A 22041-nucleotide genomic window follows, 5' to 3' on the forward strand; every position below is an offset into this window, starting at 1 on the left:
ATGAATAAGATACCAAAATTAATAAATAATGAAAAAAAGTAAATAAAAAAAAATAACATTTCATGCCAACAATAAATAAGATTTCAAAAAAATATAATAAAATAATAAGCAATGACAAAAAAATAAATAAAAAAGTAAACATTTATTGTGATCCAAATTTGGATAATGTATGTTATATTTTAATCCAAATTTGGATCAACTTTTAGCACATAATTGGAGATTTGTTTTTTGAAGTATGCTATATTTTATAATTTTAGCAGTGCATGTAAATTTGTATCTCTATTGGAGAGATTCTTAGCATTAAAGATATATATATATATATATATTTACATTTATGTGTATTGGAGTTTTACTGTATATTCATTTATTGATTTTTTTGTGTTAAATTTAGCACAATTTTTACAATACTATTGGAAATGATCTAATTATTATTTTGATTTTAGTCTTAAAATTAAGTTTAAAATGACTTTCTACGGCCAAAACACTTTGTTATTCTTTTACGATTTCCTGGCCAATTTCGGGCACACATATATATATGCTCAAATCTACAAATATTACATATCAAACTTTAACGAAACGATATAATTTGAATCGATGAACAACTAATAATAATATAAAACTACCAATGAAGATATTGGAGTTTTAAAGCGTTAGCTACAGCAACTAACATTTTAAAAGTAAAAAATAAAACTTTGAAAAGTCAGCATAAAGAACCCATTAATGTGGGTGGTATTTGGCCCCTTAATATTTTCAATCAAATCAAGGTGACACGTTGGTTTGTAATTCCTGCTGATATTTATTAATCTCAAATAAGTAAACGAGACTCGATATTAAATTGCATTAATAGTAATAAGCAGTTTTCTTGTTGTGTTGGGTACCACTAGTACCCAATAATTATCTTAATATAGAGTGTATTATTTAACATTTTAAGGTGCCCAACACTAGAACATTTCATGAACATGTCATAATACATATTAAATTTAAATAAGTAGAAACATAACTATCCAATTAACCACCAAATCAAATTAATGAGGAGTTTGGTATTGGTTTCTGTTCTACAAATTGAACAGCCAAACCTCAAGACTCACACACGTGGCCACACACATGGCCGTCCATCTAACCCAACCCTAACCTAACACTCCTTTACATATACATATATATATACACACACATATATATACTATCATATTACTATCACGTAAGGTAATGGCATCTGTAACTATGGAGCAAATTCGAAAGGCTCAGCGTGCTGAGGGTCCGGCCACCATCCTCGCCATTGGCACTGCATGTCCACCCAACTTCGTAACCCAAGCTGATTTTCCTGACTACTATTTTCGTGTCACTAAGAGTGAACACATGACTGCCCTCAAAAATAAGTTCCAACGAATATGTATGTCCTCATTGCTCATCTAGTATTATATATATATATGTATGTATATATGTTAAAATATGTATGGTTGATTGCAGGTGATAAAACCATGATAAAGAAACGTCACCTGTACTTGACCGAAGAGCACTTGAAGCAGAACCCGAATATGTGCGAGTACTCGGCACCGTCTCTGGACACACGACAAGACATGTTGGTGGTTGAGGTTCCCAAGCTTGGGAGAGAGGCTGCCATGAACGCCATCAAAGAGTGGGACCAACCCAAGTCAAAGATCACCCATTTAATCTTCTGCACCACCTCTGGTGTCGACATGCCTGGCGCCGACTACCAATGCGCCAAGCTGCTCGGACTCAGCCCCTCTGTGAAGCGTTTGATGTTGTATCAACAAGGTTGTTTCGGTGGTGGCACCGTTCTTCGCCTCGCCAAGGACATAGCGGAGAACAACAAGGGTGCTCGTGTTCTTGCAGTGTGCTCAGAGATCATGACGACTTCAATATTTCACGGGCCCACTGAATCCCATTTCGACTCCATGGTGGTCCAGGCTTTGTTCGGAGATGGGGCTTCTGCGCTCGTCGTTGGTGCTGAACCAGACGAGTCTGTTGGGGAACGACCGATCTTCGAGCTGGTGTCAGCTGCGCAGACGATCATGCCAGACTCGGATGGAGCGATTGGAGGTCATTTAAAGGAATCTGGACTAATGCTTCACTTAATCAGGGACGTGCCCAAGTTGATCTCTAACAACATTGAGAAGAACTTGATCGAGGCCTTCAGGGAAATTGGGATTAGAGATTGGAACTCCATATTCTGGATTGCACACCCTGGTGGGCGAGCCATTCTGGACGAGGTGGAGGCGAAGCTGCGACTGAAGAAGGAGAAGATGGCGGACTCACGCCATGTGCTGAGTGAATTTGGGAACATGTCGAGCGCATGCGTCTTCTTCATAATGGATGAGTTGAGGAAGAGGTCGTTGGAGGAAGGGAAGTCCACCACCGGGGATGGATTGGAGTGGGGTGTTCTTTTCGGCTTCGGGCCTGGTGTGACAGTGGAGACAGTGGTCTTGCACAGCGTTGCAAACAAGGTTTAACTATATTTATATGAGAAGTGCTAAGCATCACTGGCCAATGACACAAGTGGATAACATATAACTAACTAGTGGTGTGGTGAAATCTAATATCAGGATACACACTATTTAAATTATTATGGTGTATCACTTTTGTGGTGTTGAGCAAAGTGACAAATATAACACTCTTTATATTTATACATGCTATGGAAAATGTATGATATGTTTCCCCACAATAGGAAATGTTTAAAGATCGAGAAAACCAAAAAAAATTGAGAAATATTTAGCAAATATAGAAATATAAATGGTTGTACTAAAGTAGTTATGTAATTTTTTAACAACAAAAATTATATTTGTTATTATTTTGCTATGATTGTTGGGGTCTTACCGTTAACTTGGCATCAAGACCTTCATGAGTTATAGATAATTATCATATATTGAAAAAATCACTACTACAAATTTTTTTTTTAGCGAGCCTTAAAAAAGTTTTTGGGACTCGTGAAGTACGAGTTTTCTATTTGAGAGCTTTAAAAACGCGAGTCCTAAAAAATTTTATTTTTAATTTTTAAAAAATGAATTGGTAGCCAAAGCTCCTGCCGGCTCCGGCGACAGCGGCGGTGCCACTACCCTACGATGATGGTTCGAGAAAACAGTGATTGGCTTTCGAAGCCTAAAGCTCGGGGAACGCCGTGGTAGTGGTGGTGGTTCTTCGTGGAACAGAATGTGATGGCTGGATTGGAGGCAAAAAGTTTCGAACTCCATATATGTGAAGACTCAATAATAATAATAATAAATAAAATAATAATTTTTTTAAGTGGTGGGACCCACTTATTTTAATATTTGTCAGATTTTTTTTTCTTTCTTTTTCCTTTTTCTTCCCGAGCACTACTTCTTCTCCTTCTTCTACTACTACTTTTTCTTCTTTTTCTCTATGCAACAACCCACGTCGGGGTACCACAAAGCCATTGCCGGAGTTCCCTTTTTTCCGCCACATGCCGGAGCTGGAGCACCAGTGGCCGGCGACAACCCCATCCCCAAAATCTCAGGGCCATCAGAGTTAAGACGCACACGAACGGAGCAATCAAAGTTTCGTCGTCAAAACTTTGACCGCGCTTTCCGGCGAACCCAGACCTCTGTTCGGTGAGTAGGTGGCACCGTTGGAACCAGTGAGAAAGGAGGAACATCACCCACTAAGTCATTTCGGTCAACTCGCCATTTTTCTCCGTCGAGATTTTGGGTATCTTCGGCCCTTTGGAAGCATTTTCCGGCGACACCGAAGGTCATTTGGGCAAAGGAGCTCTACTTTCGTGATGTACTACTCGAGAGGATCGTTTTGATATATGCCATGCATATATTCGTCGATGTTTCCGGTAGCACTATCAACTGCTAGTGTGCACCGCTTGGGTGAGGTTCCAGAACTTGAAATTTTAAATATGGTCATATTATATGTCATTGGACACGATTTTGAATAAGGAATGCAATAATGATAATTGTTTGCTCATTTGATGCACGTAGGAAAAACGTGATATATAAATCGAATTAAATCACTCTAGGATAATCGTTAAGCTTGGGAGTGTCGCTTTGGGCTCGGATTGAAAATTCTTAAGAGGTAGGGACTCAACTTGACTATTGGACTTATTTTACTCGTATTGAATTTGCATTAAACATATTCCAATTTTGTTATTTATAAAATGTTTGAAAAATGGAAAACTCAATCTACATTTTTTTTGTTCTGTTCTGAGGGAACTGAGTGCCAAATATATTCTTTTGTTCACTTAATTATGCAGGTTATGATTTTTGGGTTTTTTCAAATGCAGCTGTTATGCTGCCCAATTTTCTAAAATAAAAAGGGAATATGTTTATTTCTTTTCATGTTTGCCTGCATTTGGTTATATCGATGAGAGCCATAGTAATCATGATTTGTGCATGTTGTTGTTTCACGACCTAGTCTCTGTATCATCATAGGTAGATCAGGTGTCCACTCACCTGTAGGTGTAAAGACCTAGCATCTGTATACAGGAAGTGTTCTGAGCTTTCCCCTTGTGGTGGTTACCAGGTCCGGCTACCCGATTTAGGATGTCGGTTTTTCTATGGTGGGTAATGTGAACTAGGGATCTAGTGGACGGTGTGATGTGCACTTGTAGCTATGCTATTATGATTATTTGTGGTTTCTCTATATTTTGGTTTATACATGATGATGTATGTTTTGTTTTGAAAAGCTAACCATGCAGGGGTTTTTATTAAAATTTTGGGTCCTATGTTATTAGTTGCTTTCCTACTGGGCTTTATAAGCTCACCCCCTATATCTCTTCCATTCCAGGATCCTAGTGACGCAATTGTGGATAAGGTGAATTATTGTTGAAGCCAATGTGTTTAGTGCCATAGTCCTATCTTTTGAACATTGTATGTATTTAATTTGGAACCTATCGGTCTGCATATCTAAATTAGCTATGTCATAGTTAGAAATGAGGAATGGTGGATGCTAAGTATTATCTTGGGTGTTTTATAACTTATTAAATTTAACTGTTTGGTGACTACATAACTGTGGGTATATTATTGTTCTATGTATTAAGATAAATGATCCTACTGTTATCACTAATATTTTTATATATAATTATATGAGTTATTCCATTGTTTTGACTTATAATTATAGTAATATTTAATATAAATTAAATGATCATTTATAAAGACTATTTTCCACCGAGGGTCAAAGTTTGACCTTTGACCACCCAAGTTATGGATATTACAAATCTACCACGGCCTAGGGCTCCGGTTGTGACAGAAAAATGGTATCAGAGCACCGGGTTTAAATACCTCGGAGTGTGTCACAAAATGGATCAAATTTATTTTAAAATAAAGTATTTTGATCTATAAAGGCGTATGTCTATAGATAGCATCCATTCCTCACTAACTAGTTAGCTTTTGATTTACTGACCTAAGAAAATGCCTCCGAAAGGAAGGACAACAAGGAGAAGGCCTGCAGATAATGTCCTTGAGGATGAGGTTCCTTCTCTGCCAGTTGCATTCCCTGTGAACGCCATTCTTGAGGCTTTAAGAGGCATTCCTGCCAAACAGATGGATCCAACTGCCCAACAGAGCAATCACTTCCAGATCTTCCATCAGATTCAAATGCTTAAGTCTAAAGGTGGAAAGGATTCCATGATGGCTGAAAGATGGTTGAGACGGATTAAGAAAAATTTCAACACCATGGGAACACCTGAAGAGTATCAGGTGACTTTTGCTGTATCCAAGTTAGAGGGTAGTGCGGCGGATTGGTGAGAAACCTTGACTAGGACCACTGAGACTGGGGGGATGACTTGGAGAGACTTTGAAAGGGTCTTCAGGGAACAATATTTTAACCCATCTCACCGGAGGACTTTAATTGGGTCATTTGACAGCTTAAGACAAGGGAACATGACAGTAAATGAGTTCTACATGAAGTTTATAGAATTATCTTCCTATGCTTATGCCGGTACGGTCGATCAACCTCTTTTGATTGAGAAGTTCCTCCATCGCTTAAACCCTTCAATATTGGGTCCACTTGCCCCTATGACCTTTGGAAATTTGAACGAGTGTGTAACAGCAGCCTTACGGACTGAGGCTCATCAAGAAGGAATTGAAAGAAAGAATCCGGCCTGAGAAAGAGGAAATGATACGAAAATGAATAAGAAGAACCAAGGGCGATGGTTATCCCAAGGACAACAACTTAGTGGAAGTAGCAATAGTAGTGGATCTTCAGGAAAGACTCGAATGGGCCGTATGAGTGTTTTAGTTATGGACAACAGGGTCATATAAGAAGAAAGATTGCCCACAATGACAATAGATGTTCCAACCATCACATGGAGGACTCATGGGGAGTTATGCTAGGTCTACTCCTTTCACAGGACAACCTAATAATAACCAATCTCAGTCTTCATCCTATAGTTTCACACCCGCACCAGGGCAACAATCTTAATATCAACATTAGTTCAAGCCCCAAGGTTTAGGATTCAACCAGGGGTACTCGCAGAGTTTCCAAACTCTCATTTCTGCTGGGAGCCAGAGAGGGTTCAATCAAGGAGGAGGATGAGGTTCTGGTGCAAGCACAAACTGTCCTGGTCAAGGAAAAGGGAAAGCAAAGGAAAAATCCTCTGGCAAAGCCTATGCTCTTGGTGGTGATGATACGCAAGGAGGATCATGCCAAGGAGTTGTGGATGGTATGGTTCTTATCTCACACTCTTGGGCTCATGTATTATTTGATACTGGTGCATCACATTCTTTCATATCATTAATGTTTGCTAGCATGTTGGGTTTGAGTTGGGAAAATTTTAGTCCTACATTGCAGTTGAGTGTACCTATGGGAGGGCATGGTGAAGTATCAACTATCTACAAATTGGTTTGTATTGTGTTTGAAGGGCATAAATTATTAGGAAACCTAATGATGTTACCTATGAGACAATTTGATGTGATTCTTGGCATGGATTGGTTGTCTAAGTACCAAGCCATTGTAGATTGCTCACGAAAAAGGGTGACTCTTTTAACTCCAAGTGGAGATTTCATTGTATATCGGGCCAACATGAATGCAGCAAGGCATAATCCTATCCTTAAGGCATGTTTTGGTGGGAAAAGAAACTTAGAGTGTTACGGGATCCTGTTTGCAATCAAGGATGAGTTTAGGCCTCTAGACAAGTTTCCTTGGATATCAGTGGTTAGTGGCTTTCCAGATGTGTTTCCTGAGGATTTGCAAGGACTACAACCTGATAGAGAGATCGAGCTTTGCATTGATTTGATTCCTGGGACTCAACCAGTATCTACTACACCTTATCGCATGGCACCTGCAGAGTTAGCTGAGTTGAAAAAGCAATTGGGTGAGCTAATGGATAAAGATTACATTAGAAACAGTACTTCTCCATGGAGAGCTCCAGTTTTGTTTGCCAAGAAAGCTGATGGATCCTTACGACTGTACGTCGATTATTGGAAATTGAATCAGATGACAATTAAGAGCAAGTATCATTTGCCAAGGATAGATGAGTTGTTTGATCAGCTCGGAGGTTCAAAGTGTTTTTCTGAGATTGATTTGAGGTCAGGCTATCATCAATTGAGGATTAAGGAAGATGATATTCCTAAAACTGCTTTTAGAACACGTTATGGACACTTTGAGTTTTTGGTGATGCCATTTGGATTGACAAATGCACCTGCAGCATTTATGGACCTTATGAATAGGATCTTTAGACCCTATTTGGATAAGTTTGTGGTTGTTTTTATTGATGACATTTTGGTGTATTCCAAGACACCTGAGGACCACGCAGAACATTTAACTATTGTGTTTCAAACTTTGAGGGACCATCGATTATATGCTAAGAAAGAGAGATGTGACTTCTGGATGACCGAGGTCAAATTCTTAGGGCATGTAATATCTCAAGAAGGTATTACTGTGGATCCTGCAAAGATAGATTCTATCTTGCAGTGGGAAAGACCAAAGAACGTTATTGAGGTTCGAAGTTTTCTTGGGTTAGCAGGTTACTATCGTTGCTTTGTGGAGAATTTTTCTCAGATTGCTATGCCTTTGACAAAGCTAACAAGAAAGGATTTAAAGTTCGTGTGGGATGACAGTTGTGAAGAAGCTTTCAGAGAACTTAAAAGCAAAGATTGACAACGGCGCCTATTCTCACTATGCCTAATAGTGATGAGCCTTATGTGGTATTCACTGATGCTTCTGGTACTGGTTTAGGAGGAGTTCTCATGCAAAATGGCAAGGTTGTTGCCTATGCTTCACGCCAATTGAAGTCACATGAGAAGAACTACCCTACACATGACTTAGAACTTGCAGCAGTGATTTTTGCCTTAAAAATTTGGAAATGTTACTTATATGGGGCAAAGTTTGAATTATACTCTGATCATAAGAGTTTAAAGTATCTCTTTACTCAAAGAGACTTAAATTTGAGGCAAAGAAGATGGGTCAAGTACATGGAAGACTATGATTTCACTTTGCAGTATCATCCTGGAAGCACAAAGATGTACCAAGACTTGAAAAGACAATACTAGACTATGATCGTAAGATTTTAGGACTCACAATGAGTGTCCTAAAAAGATTCTTTAAGGACTCGCAATGAGTGTCCTAAAAAGTCCAAGAGGTGTTTGTTAAAAAAAAAATTCAAACTTTTAGGACACAAAGTTTTTAGGACTCGTTCTGTGAACGAGCCCTGTAACGCCTTGGTTACCCCAGAACAGTTACGGTGAATCGGAAATTTGACCCGCTACCCGAGTCCTTTGGTTATTAAAAACGTGCTCTAAGTGTTTTTAACAGGTTATGGTGAAAAACAATAAAAATGAAAGGATATATTTTATTAAATATATAACTGCTCATGAGCTTATCAAAACATTTACAAGTTATTTACAACTCAAAATGGTCACTATTGTTTCAAATTTACAAACTCGCCGACCTAAGCAGAAAAATAGGGTAAACCCCCTAGTTCCCCTGAGAACTCCTTGGTTGTGGTGGTCAAACGGCCGCATATGTACACATCACCACCTAAGCTCTCCACTCAAGGTTGGGTGAGCTTTTCTTTCCCTTTACCTGCACCACATAGCACCCATGAGCCAAGGCCCAGTAAGAAAACACAATATAACATGATATAATATCAACAATGATCATAATAATCATTCAGGACTATCAGTCCAAAACAGATAGGTGACAGTCGCAAAAGTCACTAATGTGGGTACAACTCCCTTAAGCCATGTGACGATAGGGTCACCGGGCTTTACAGATAAGTGAACCTTTCACTAGCTTAAACAGGATAGGTGCATGGTGACTGGTCACCAACATAACCTTCCTCATAACCATAGAGTCATAACCCTGGAACGTCGTTCCCTAGCCATGTGACAAACGATCACCTGGGCCTTAAGCCCTGACTCTCAATAACTAGTCTTAGACTAGCCAAGCGCTTATAAGTTCATCGACCTTAGGGTCGATCCAGCATTAATGCCTTAGAGCCATTCAACGCTGATATCGATTAGATCTAATCTTCATTCGGCCATGCGTTCAGGACGCTTATGCCGGTTCTGACTCTTAGGTCAATGTCCCTGACTAGTCGGTGCCATATACAAGTAAACAACATTCACTAGCATTTAATATGCAGTCCATGTCCACATTTATCAACCAACATGCCTCAATAACAATCATGCATGCCATATATTCACAGGGTGCAATTTCCTTACCACGGGTTCGAGCGAGAAATATAATAAGAACGACTCCTGAGAACGATCAACCTTTTGGTTCCTTAGCGGTTACCTAGCCACAACCAATAATAACCTCCATTAATGAAAATCCACAATCATAGGGTCTTAACCTAAGCACCACTATCGGGACCTCGAAACATGCCCACACGGTGAGTAGATTCGATCCCGGGCCTTAAGGATTGAAACCCCAAGTAAAAAACCCTTAAAAACACCCAAAACGGGACTTTGAAGGAACAGAGTAGCGCTACAGCACTGATCCCTAGCGCCCCAACACTAAACTCAGAACCCCCAACATGCCCAAAAGACCCCTGTGTAGCGCCCTAGGGTGGGCGCTACAGCGCTACCTCCAGACCTGATGTCCCATGAAACCTTCTTCTTCAATTCCTTCGATTCTAACCTGATTCCAATGCTTCCAAATCCCATTTTTGATGCCAAATGAACCCAAAAACCATCCTAACATACCCCGAACATCATAACTATAAGAACCCTAGCCAAAACTCCCAACAAAACCAAGTATTCAACCTAGAAATCAAAGCTGCAAACCAAAACTAAAACAGGGCAAACCAGGGAATTCAATGGTTAAAAACTTACCCAAAGTTCAGCTTATGATGCTCTTCAATGGAGGACACTCTCCCAAACTCCCAAGGCTTACTTCCCAAGCTTGAATCCTCAAGAATGGTTCAAAAATCTCAAAGGAAACTGAAGGAAATGATGGTACGGGAAGGCTCTTGAAGAAGCTCTGTTTTTCTACCTCTTTCTCAACTCAAAAATGGTTATATCTATCCTAGGGGTGAAATGACCATTATACCCCTAGGTCAATTAAAAGTTTCTAAAGGCTCCAAAGGGCAAAATTGGTATTCTCCACCTATCTCGTTAATCATAATTAACGATCTCCAATTCCCGCTATTCTCAATAATCTCAAATACCAATAATTCATATCCCGTTACCCTTTAATTCCCGGCAACGTTCTAATCATTAAAATCACCCTGAGACTCATCCCGAGCCCTGAACTTAAATCTGTTATGACTAGACCGCTAATCAATATTCCAAGATCATCTTATGCCGAATAGCTTGAACAAACCCACATTATAATGTGGTCTCAACAACATATCACCAACATGCATACAAATATACAATTATACCCTCAACGGCCAAATTACCTGTAATATCCAACATTTTCATAATACATTTATTTATTATAAATCAAAGTTTTAATACATAAAATGTACAACTTTACAAATTTAAGAAATAGTAATGGAAAAATAGTGTTTAAAATATGATTTTATGTTTTTAATGAGATTAAAGAAAGAGAAACTTGAGTAGTCAAGTATTGGACCCAAATGTCATATAATTTTAATTGGGGATTTTTATAAAATTAAGAAAGTTTGGCTAAAGGGCTTATTTGAAAAGAATTTTAGTATTTTGGGTCCAAGTGTAATTTTTAAAAATAAATAAATAAATAAATAAAATAAAATAAAATAAAAGGCTTCAGCCTTTCATTTTACCCGAGCCCCTCTCTCTCTCTCCTCAGAAACTCTCTCTCTCTCTCTCTCTCTCTCTCTCTCTCTCTCTCTGCGTGTTACTGTTGCCGACGACGCAGGAGTACTTTCCGGCCACCATTTTTAGCCACGCGCCGGACCGTTGGATTCAGAGGCCTCCGAACTATCGACCCACGCGGGAATCTAGAGCTCACTCGCCGATTAAACGCCTCAACCACTCGATTTAAGTTCGGCCACCCCGCGACTTCAAAGTTGCGATTCGGCCACCTCGGGCATCCGTTTGCCGATCCGTCACCACCATCGTGCTCCTCGTGTTGTGGGCTTCAAAACCCAATAACTTGTTCCTACATCTACCATAGTTGGGTGGTGGGCCCACCACGAGCCACCGCGATCCACCGTAGACCGACGGTCGAAACTTAGTGTTCGAGGTTCCGAAGTACGTTTTGAGTCTCAGAAAATCATCGTTTGACTTATTGTGGAACCCGATCATTTTGGTATAATTTCTTTAACCTATATATTGTGATTTAATTGTGATTGATTAGAGTAATTGTTATTATGTGTATTTATGGTATATAATTATATATTATTGATATATGGAATATTTTCTGTAATTTACTGGCTGTCTGGGATTATATATATTTTTGATACAGGTTTTGATTTTGGAATTGTCCACTTTATAGCCGTTGTGCTGTCTAATTTTCTAGAAAATATTAGATATTAAATCAAGTATAAAAATACATATTTAATTGATTTTATATTAATATGGAAATTATTATGATTAAGTAATTTTAATTATTATTGTTATTATTTTGTTAAGTAAATCAAGAATACAGATTCATATATATATATATATATATGAAAAGTATGATTTATAGTAAACCTATTATCTAACCATTATTATTGTATATTAATATTTGAATATTAAAATAATATCAAATATTAGTTTCCTACAGTTATTGATATTTGTAAGACCAGTGAAGTTTGGATAAAGTATATTTATTATATCACTGGAATTGATATTATGACTAACTAATAATAATATAAATATTTATATTTATATTATTATCATTATATTGATTATTACAACTTTATGTTACAAATATGATTTCTTTTATAAAATGACTATTTGAATATATACATCCATATACGTATTGCTATTGAAGTATTTTGTTATTAATATCGAAATAAGTTTAATTATAGACGATAATTATTATTGTTGTTAGGATTATAATTATTATTATCATTTATATAGTTTCTGGTATGATTAATATACACTATCAATAGTGTATATTTACGGATTAGATAGAATTTAATAAATTATGTGCCTTGAATAGGATTTGTATGGATTTGATTGATTGACTCTTGGTGAGCCGTTTTAAAATAAGCTAAGGACCTAAGGTAAGTAAATCTCACCTTTTGTGCTTAAGTGTAAGATGCATGACTACATTGATTGTGTACATCTGATGAGTTAAGTATGGTATGATGATGATGCATATGATAAGTATGTGAAGAATGGTTATATGAACACCATAAGGGTGTTGTGTGATATGTAATTGATGAATTCTGTGATATGTGAAAGATGTCTTACTTGGTTAAGAATGATATGAATTATGTGCAAGTATGTGTTCTTATGTTGATGGATATGTGGATTACTCTATGTTCATGATTTGTTATATGTTATGATATATGAAGCGTTTAAGTTTTTAGGCTGGAAACCTTAGACCTGAGCCATAGCTCTACGTTAAGGTATAACAACGCCACCAACCCAAAGCTTCATGTATTATGACTAAAGATGTTTTGAGTTATATGAGACGTGATACAATGCCTTGATTGAATACCATCAACATGAATCATGAACATGAACATTGGCATTTCAGCATCAGCATGTATGCATGGCATGTACAGTTATGTGATACATTATTATGTGATATAAGACCATGCATATGAATATGAGAAAAGTTATGAAATGTCTTGAAAAGTTTTATGTAAAGTTAAACATTTTAATGACACAAGGCTTAAGCAAAGTGATAATAAGATGTTAAAAAGGGTGCCACTGTTTCGATGAAGCAATCAAGTAAGTTCAGTAAAGAAGACGGAGGTCTATTAAGGCTTATAGTGGCCGTCCACTAGTGTGGGCTAGGTCAGAGTTGACCGTTCAGATATGTTTGCCATGTTCCCGTCTTTCTCCTCCATATGTGTAATAAGTATGGCAGCTATGGCAACGATGAAATGAGTGTTATGATGAGCCTAGCTGAGATGATGGCTAGCCGGAGGAGAACCCATGGGATTCTATATGATATGTGTAACAAGCCCTGCAGGCATTGGCTGATTCAAACAGTGTGCACAAGTGAAATCGGGCCCATAAAAATGTGAAACTAAAAGAAAGAGCATAAAAGTAAAGTTTGAAAGTGCATGAGCAATAAATGAAATGCATAAGTATATAAGTCAGCATATTAGTATATGTGCACTACAAACTCACGACATTCATGTGTATGTGTATGCATGAGATTTGCTTACTGAGCGTTAGCTCATTATGTTATTTTCCAACATTTTTCCAGGTGTGGCTTTAGCTGTTGAGCAACTTGTGGAGCACGGACTCAGTAGCAATGCAATAATGGTTTAGAGTTTTCATATGGCTGCCTTAAATTTAAAGTATTCATACGTGTAATAATTTCTTCTAATAAGTTTATATAAAAGTTTTAAATTTTTCTGTATTTCTTCGTATCATTTTATTTAATTCTTTTGGTCAAGTGCCTTACATACTCGTAAACCCTAGAATTACGAGTATGTGGCAGACGTACCCTACCTTAGGGACGTTACATTACCATCACACCCCTGTAATTAGAATGTGGACCCACATGCATGCATTTAACATCACATTATCATGTAATTCTCATATTCATGCATATTATCAACTAATGGCATAATTAAGCAAGTATGGCCCTCCCGGCCTACTAATCCCACCATTAAACCACATCGGAGAATTCGGGGCATTACAATCCCAAAAAGAAATTCTTTGCGAGTCCTAAAAAGTTCAGGAGCTGTTTTTAGGACTCGTATCTACGTGAGTGCCCTAAAAAAGTTTCCTAAAAGAATGTTTTTGTAGTAGTGAATAAATAAATGAAAATTAGAATTTCGAATTTGGAATTTGGAATTTTATTCTAAAGAAACTAAAAGAATTAAATATAAGATATAAATTCAAATAAAACATGAAAATTGGGGTGTTTTATAGTAGAATGTCTTTATGTTGACTGTATCAGAGTGTCTCGCATTGAATTGAGGTGTATGATGATCCTAATTCATTTACAAATACTATAAGTTACTTCATTTATTGTCGATTAATTTTAAAATGAAATAAAAAGATGAATAAATTCAAAACAATGTGTAGAAATTCGAAATTAAGAAAGTGTAACGCCCCACTACCCCAGGGACCGTTACGGTGAGCATTTAAACAATGCTAAACCCGCTAATCGAGTCATTTGGCCATAATTGTGTATCTAAGTATGATTAACAGTTTAGGGTTAAAATTTTTGGTTAAGATATTGTAATGACCCAACTACTCTAGACTTTTGGACCATTAATGAAAACTATACATACTAATCCTTAATAAAACTTACAAGTGAAAATACCATAACTTCATTAAGAAACTTTAAAAAAATAAAAGTTAAACTTACATAATATTTAGGTTAGGATATGGGATCCCATTGTTTTAAAAACAAAACAAAACATAATTTAAAATAAAAAAGGGATTACATAACAAGTGCGGAAAAATACATGTAAAGACCATAAAAACAAAACTACATCCTCGAATCGTAACGCTCGGCTCTTGAATCCATTCGACCTCAATACACATTCTCCAAGCTTCCAAGAACCTTTCCCGCCACTAAGTCTATTTTTCTGCACATATAAACAAAAAGGAATGAGCCTAATGCCCAGCAAGGAAAAATCTAACACATAGTTCATATACATAAATTTCATAAGAAGCATAAAAACATAGCATAATACGTTTATCATACACATACTATAATGGGCATTATTACTTGGGGTCCCATAGACTAAACAAGTCATACGCCCAATAGATTAGTGGGGTCTTACTAGCTAAGCAGGTCATATGCCCATAATCTATTTGGGGTCTTGTTAGTCATATGGGTCATATGCCCAAGCCTACAAACATACATAACATATCATAACATATTTCATAAAATAAAAACATAAGATAACATATAAAAAGCATATAACATATAGATTCTATACTATTTTTCTTACCAAAATTACCGGGATAAGAGGACAGAGTTGGGACTTTGGAACACTCCTAAGAACCATTTGAAAAAGAGTGAGTATAGTGAAGAAGAGAAATGAAAGAAATGGAATGACTAAACCATTGAGAAAAAAAAACACTTACCAAAAACTTATGTGCAAGTTCTTAGATTTCCTAACCAAAATAAAGATTAAGGTTAGAAGGCTGAGTAGAAGACTATGAGAACTTAAAATAAAATAATACCAATGAACTAAGGTGTGGAAATACCTTGAAGACTTGTAAGACCAATCTAAACCTCGAACTGAAATACTATAAAACCTTACTTCCCCAAGTGTTTGATAAGCTTATGATGATCAAGCTTATGATTCCCAACCCAAGTGTTTACACTCTCACACTCACCTAGCAACTTGCAGCCTCTGAACTTAGAGCAAAAGATGAATAATGACTGGGTACTAGGTCCTATTTATAGAGTTTAGGAATGAAAGGATCTTAATTTAACTTGAATAAAAATAATGGCTTTTTAAGTGAAAATAATTTGAATTATTGTTCAGCAGAGGCTGAAGACTCGTTCAAAAAGATGCTGGACTTATCAAGAGGTTGAAGGGTTGAATGGAAAATGATTTCAAAAAGTTTCAAAATATGCTGAGAGGGGCGATATATCGCCCCCTATAGGCGATATATCGCCTGGACCATTATGCCTGAGGCAAACGTGCATCGTTTCGTGTTTTCCGTATCTACGTGCTGCGATATATCGCCCCCTATAGCTGCGATATATCGGCATACGCTGATTATTTAAACACGAAATTACACATTTTTAGTTTAATTTAAATTGAGTAAACAGCCTTGACTAAGCCCTTAAACGTTTTCAAAGCTGCTGACTGACCTTAAAGTATTCAAACTTTACCCTTAATAAATTAAATCCTCAAAATACTTAATCCTTAATCATCCATACATAACATGTGCTTAAAATCCTATTGGTTCTTATTTAAACCTTATAGTATAATAAATATTATCCTCAATATCAGTCATATTAATCAAACCTTAGGTTAAAATTAATATTCTTAAACTATAGGTTAAACTTAGAAAGTCCACAAGTACTACTACGAGTGTCCAAATAATTCCCGGTCTGAACCAAAAATCCACAATTATGAAGATAATACTATAATCACTATAATACTACTATCTAACTTAGCTAAGTAAAGTTCTTGGACTCTACAGATATAACGTTTCACTAAAACGTTTACTTTATACATTGGGGTCCCAAAAATACAATTTATAGGTTAATTACAGGAAAATCTTTACAACCAGCCGATCTAAGCGGCAAAATAGGGTTTAACCCTAGTTCCTCTTTCAACCTTCGGCCGTGTGGTGGTCGAGCAGCCGCATATGTACACATCGTCACCTAAGCTCTCCAACTTAAGGATGGTTCAACTTTCTTTTGCCTTTACCTACACCACATAGCACCCGTGAGTCGAAGCCCAGCAAGAAAACTTAATATGCTCATGAACAATATTAATATGTTACAAAATCATATCAGGCATGCCTAGCAATAATATCCCTATTCATGCATGCAAATAAGTTTAAATAATGATAGGTTATCCAGGATAAGGAATCCTGCCCTCCTGAATGGATGACTATCAAGTCAATCCTAATCAGATGAGTGATATAACACTCGAGGTTCTATTAACCATGATGGAGTGTATAGCTCTGATCAGATGATTGATTTAACACTCGAGGTTCTGTTAACCATAATGAATGATTGACGAGCAAGTCACTAACATGGGTTCTACACCCTCAGATAAGTGACTGATGAACAAGTCATTAACATGGGTTCTGCACCCTCAGATGAGTGACTGATGAGCAAGTCACTAACATGAACTCAGCATCCATAGTCATGTGACGATGCAGTCACCTGGACCTTCTGGCCTTGGCTCTAAGTGACTAGTCATGAGACTAGACGAGCGCTTTCAATTTTCATCGAACTTGAGGTCTGTCCAGCATTAATACTCATGATGAGTCATTCAATGCAGATGTCGATTAGATCTAATATTTTTGGCTTGTGTTAAACACATCAGTGTCGTTCTTGACTCTTAAGCCAATACCATACGACCCATGCCGAATTCTGACTCATGGGTTTGTGCATGGCATATATCATATGTCAAATATTCAAAAGTAGGGCATTTAGCATGCTTACTTAACAGTTGCTAGCATACTTGTGATCATGCACAAACACAGAGACTCAAGCTCTGATCACCCTCATATTCAATGTTCATGTCATGCCCTAATCACATGTTTCTCATGCATCACATAATGGGTGCAGTTTTCTTACCTCTGGTTCGAGCGAGAATTAGTAAAAGAACGACCCTTGAGAACGATCAGTCATTTGATTGGTTGACTTTTGGGAGCAGTTACCAACGTAATCATAAGGGGTAACTTTTCGAGGCTTGGCTAAGTGTAATCGCCGTCAGACCACTTTTGGGAAACTGAAAAGACATGATTGGTTTCCTTTTTCGAGAGGGCATGGGCGGCTTTGGCAGATTTAATAGGACATACGAAACAATGGTCGCTTAAGTTTACTTTATGCTGGTCATAGTAAAATAAACTTGGGAGGCAAATATTTACCCAAAAATAGATCCTGTTGACGTGGCAAGATTTGCTGGCACGTGGTGGTTTCGAGTGGATGGATCATGTTCGACTATCGACCAGATTTTATTGATTCGTTAAGACTTGTGTTTAGGTGCGACCAGTCTGGTCGCATGCTTTCATTTATTACTTTGTGGATACGCAATCTTATAATAATTGCATTAATTATATTTTCCTTTTTTACCTTGATACGCGAATATTATTTGTAATTAAGGCCCATCGGCCCATGTAACCCCCTTGAGCCTATAAATAAGAATAAAATGACTCAAGGAATGGACTTTTGAATTTTGGATCTTTGTACTCAAAGAGAAGCATATAGTGTGATTATTCACCGATATTGTAATCTCCCAAGGCTTGTGAAACTCGTGAACCCTAGTTCATTGATCACAATATTGAGATTCAATATCAATAAGAACACTAAGTGAACGTAGGTCATTACCATCCATCGGAGCCGAACCACTATAAATCGTTTGTGTCACTTGCTTTCCATTTGATTATCTTCTTGTTTTCCTTTTGTTCTTTGTCGTCTATTTGACTCCGTATTGTTGGCCAAATCGAGGGTCAACATAACTGATTGTTTGAACTTTGTTTTCGGCATCGTAAATTATTCGGAATATCTCGAAAATTGGTAAGGAGTCTGCTATAACTATAATGTACATCGTCATATACAAAATTTAAATTATACTTTTTTCATATATTGAAAATAAAAACGCCCCTACCGGTAGGAATAAAAGTGTTACCCCTATATATATATTTTCTAACTTATGTATTAATGAATATATTAAAATAATTGTTTTTATTGTTCATTTGTATGTAGTTAATACCATATATATATATATAAATAGGATTTACAAATAATCACACTAAAAAAATTAATTATTAATTACACTTACTCTAATATTATGTTAACATATATGGAATGGTAGAAAATATGGTAGGGACACGCGATAGCTATGATGGAGCTAACCATGTAGGAACATTTGGTCATTTTAAGTTATTATTTTTTGGCCATTTTATTTTATTAATATTTTTATTTAAAAAAAAAAGGCATAGCCTCTTCTAAACATCAACTCTTGAAGAATCGAATCAAAGCTTATTCAGTCATTCTCCAACTCCAAATCCTTCACAAACTTCCATGTTCAAGTCTGACTTTTGACCTTGTTTTCAACGCTATGCAAGACCACCATCTCCACCGTCAAACCGGGTCCGAAGCCGAAAAGAACACCCCAATCCAATCCATCTCCGGTGGTCGACTTCCCTTCCTCCAACGACCGCTTTCTCAACTCGTCCATTACGAAGAAGACGCTTGCACTCGACATGTTCCCGTACTCACTCAACACATGGCGTGAGATTGCCAGCTTTTCCTTCTTCAGTTCCAGTTTGGCCTCCACCTCGTCCAAAATGGCCGGTCCACCGGGGTGTGTAACCCAGAATATGGAGTTCCAGTCATTAATCCCGATCGGAGTGAAGGCCTCAATCAAACCCTTCTCGATGTTGTTAGAGATCAACCCGGGCACGTCCTTGAGTAAGTGAAACGTTAGCCTCGCTTCCATTAAATGCCCATCGATCGCTCCTTCTGAGTTTGGCAGAATCGTCTGCGCAGCTGACACCAACTCATAGATCGGTCGTTCCCCGGCCGACTCATCCGGTTCAGCACCTACGATGACCGCAGAAGCCCCATCTCCGAACAAAGCTTGTCCCACCATGGAGTCCAAATGAGATTCCGTTGGGCCATGAAATATGCAAGTCGTGATCTCAGAGCACAAGGCAAGAACTCGGGCACCCCTGTTGTTTTCCGCTATGTCCTTGGCGATACGGAGAACAGTTCCACCGGCGAAACAACCTTGTTGATACATCATCACACGCTTCACGGAGGAGCTGAGTCCGAGAAGCTTGGCGCATTGGTAGTCGGCGCCAGGCATGTCGACACCGGAGGTGGTGGCGAAGATGAAATGGGTGATCTTGGACTTTGGCTGGTCCCACTCCTCGATGGCCTTCATGCAAGCCTCCTTTCCAAGCTTGGGAACCTCGACCACCAATATGTCTTGACGTGCGTCCAGGGACGGCGCCATGAACTCGCACATGTTTGGGTTCTCCTTTAGGTGGTCTTCGGTCAAGAACAGGTGACGTTTCTTTATCATGGTTCTATCACCTGCAATACCATATGCAAACACACATATATATATATAATTATATACATACAAATCTATTTTATATAAAGGTCATGAGAGGAGAGGAGTATATATACATATTCGTTGGAATCTTTTTTTGAGGTTAGTCATGTGTTCGTTTTTGGTGACGCGGAAGTAGTAGTCAGGATAATCAGCTTGGATGATGAAGTTGGCAGGAGTGGCCGTGCCAATGGCGAGGATGGTGGCCGGACCCTCAGCCCGCTGAGCCTTTCGGATTTGATCCACAGTTATGGAGGAGGCCATTATCTTATACCTGATAATAATAGTAGTGTGTGTATATATAAATATATATATATATGTATATGTATATTTATATGAATTACTCTATGAGCAAGAATATATGAGATTAGGCCTTTCGGGTTTGTTGCTACTGCAACTCTTTTCCAAATCTCAATTCAATGCATTTTCATTACACTCTCACTCACTCTAAATTTATTTATAGAGGAACTAAATACACCCTCAAATTTCACATGCATTTAAATTTTGAATGTTGCTATTTGATGTCCAACACCACATGAGATGATACACAATAATTGATTAAATTTTGAGTGTTATTATTTGTCACCTTAAGGTGTCTAACACCACATAAGATAGCACCCAATAATTAATTAGCGATATCTCATAATACTTATTAAATTCAAATAAGTGGGACTCGATATTAGATTGCACTAATAACGGTATGTCATCTTCTTATGGTGATGGGCACGAGTGGTATCCCTTAGCAATTCTCTTAAATTTTAACCGAGTATAATATTAAATACGTACCATATCATTTTTAATTGTGTGGTTAAGTAAGGATGATATCACTTTTAATTATGTGGTTATTATGACTAATTATTATTGTGTATAAATAATGTGTAGAGTATAAACGTAATGCAATTATTTCTTTTATGTATACACACTTAAACGAAGAATAAATCCTAGTTTATGTATTCTTATGATGCATGCAGATCAATATCAACTTAATAAAGCATTATTATAAAAAAAAAAAGCAGAAAAGAGGAAGCTATAATTAATTAGTGTATTAGGTATAAATATATTAATAATAATATAAAGTACGAAGAAGCCCGTGAGAGATTCAAAGGTGTGTGGCCTTTATTTCTTTTATTTTTTTTCTCAGGAAATAATAATTAACCAGAGACTTTATTAGATTATAAACATTAACATTAACTAATAACTAATCTTGCCCAACTGCTACCCACGTGAAATTCTATCCAAGATAGCCTAATTTGCACAACATGACAATCACTAATATGTACATTTTAAAAACAGATCAGAAGAGAAGTGCTATGCGTCCCGCTTGAAGCTTCAACACGATCCAGATTGCAATTTGTGGTAGGTCCACCTGTCAAGCTTCCACCACATGGCACGTTATTAAAATAAAATCTCGTATCTCGATTAAAGTAAAGGGAAGGAAAAAAGTTGCTCTTTATTATTATTATATATAAAAGAAAAAATAAATCACTTTCTTTTATATTTGACTATTCTTTCTTGTTACCTGAAAAGTGAGGATCTTCTTCCCATTAGAAAAAGAAAAAATTATAAATAATTTAAATATATATTAAATAAATAAATGATGTGTCTTTAAATAATTAATGGGACATGGAAGAGACAGAAAATTGGGAGGAAGCAGATTTTTTTACCCCCTAGCCGAGTATAAGTTTTTTCTATTTTGAAATAAAAAGAGAGCTTCATAGTGTTGAAAAACCGTAAAAATACTAAGCTAGAAGACTGTTTAATTATTATTATTTTTTTTAAAAAGAAGACCAAGCTTAAATATATTT

At 37.1% G+C, this 22041-nt stretch overlaps 2 protein-coding genes across 2 annotated transcripts; one reads left to right on the forward strand and one right to left on the reverse strand.

The window, feature by feature from the left end:
• The first annotated feature begins 1181 nt into the window (after positions 1-1181).
• On the forward strand, positions 1182-2817 carry LOC133816959 (phloroisovalerophenone synthase-like). The gene is made up of 2 exons (XM_062249315.1): positions 1182-1390; positions 1468-2817. Exons 1-2 carry the CDS (start codon positions 1207-1209, stop codon positions 2469-2471), a joined length of 1188 nt encoding a protein of 395 aa, XP_062105299.1. The 5' UTR covers positions 1182-1206; the 3' UTR covers positions 2472-2817.
• A 16270-nt stretch (positions 2818-19087) lies between these two features.
• On the reverse strand, positions 19088-20537 carry LOC133816956 (phloroisovalerophenone synthase-like). The gene is made up of 2 exons (XM_062249310.1): positions 20314-20537; positions 19088-20217 (listed from the first exon to the last, which is right to left on the reverse strand). Exons 1-2 carry the CDS (start codon positions 20498-20500, stop codon positions 19205-19207), a joined length of 1200 nt encoding a protein of 399 aa, XP_062105294.1. The 5' UTR covers positions 20501-20537; the 3' UTR covers positions 19088-19204.
• Positions 20538-22041: the final 1504 nt, after the last annotated feature.

The sequence above is a fragment of the Humulus lupulus genome, chromosome 2, assembly GCF_963169125.1.
Source record: "Humulus lupulus chromosome 2, drHumLupu1.1, whole genome shotgun sequence".
Lineage (NCBI taxonomy): Eukaryota > Viridiplantae > Streptophyta > Magnoliopsida > Rosales > Cannabaceae > Humulus > Humulus lupulus.

Bases quoted from the DNA above. Each gene is read 5' to 3' on its own strand.
- LOC133816956 (XM_062249310.1), bottom strand. From the start codon at position 20,500: ATGGCCTCCTCCATAACTGTGGATCAAATCCGAAAGGCTCAGCGGGCT. The intron at 20,218-20,313 runs GTATATATACTC...ATGGTATTGCAG, and splicing joins AAAAAGATTCCAACGAATAT to GTGATAGAACCATGATAAAG.
- LOC133816959 (XM_062249315.1), top strand. From the start codon at position 1,207: ATGGCATCTGTAACTATGGAGCAAATTCGAAAGGCTCAGCGTGCTGAG. The intron at 1,391-1,467 runs GTATGTCCTCAT...GGTTGATTGCAG, and splicing joins AAATAAGTTCCAACGAATAT to GTGATAAAACCATGATAAAG.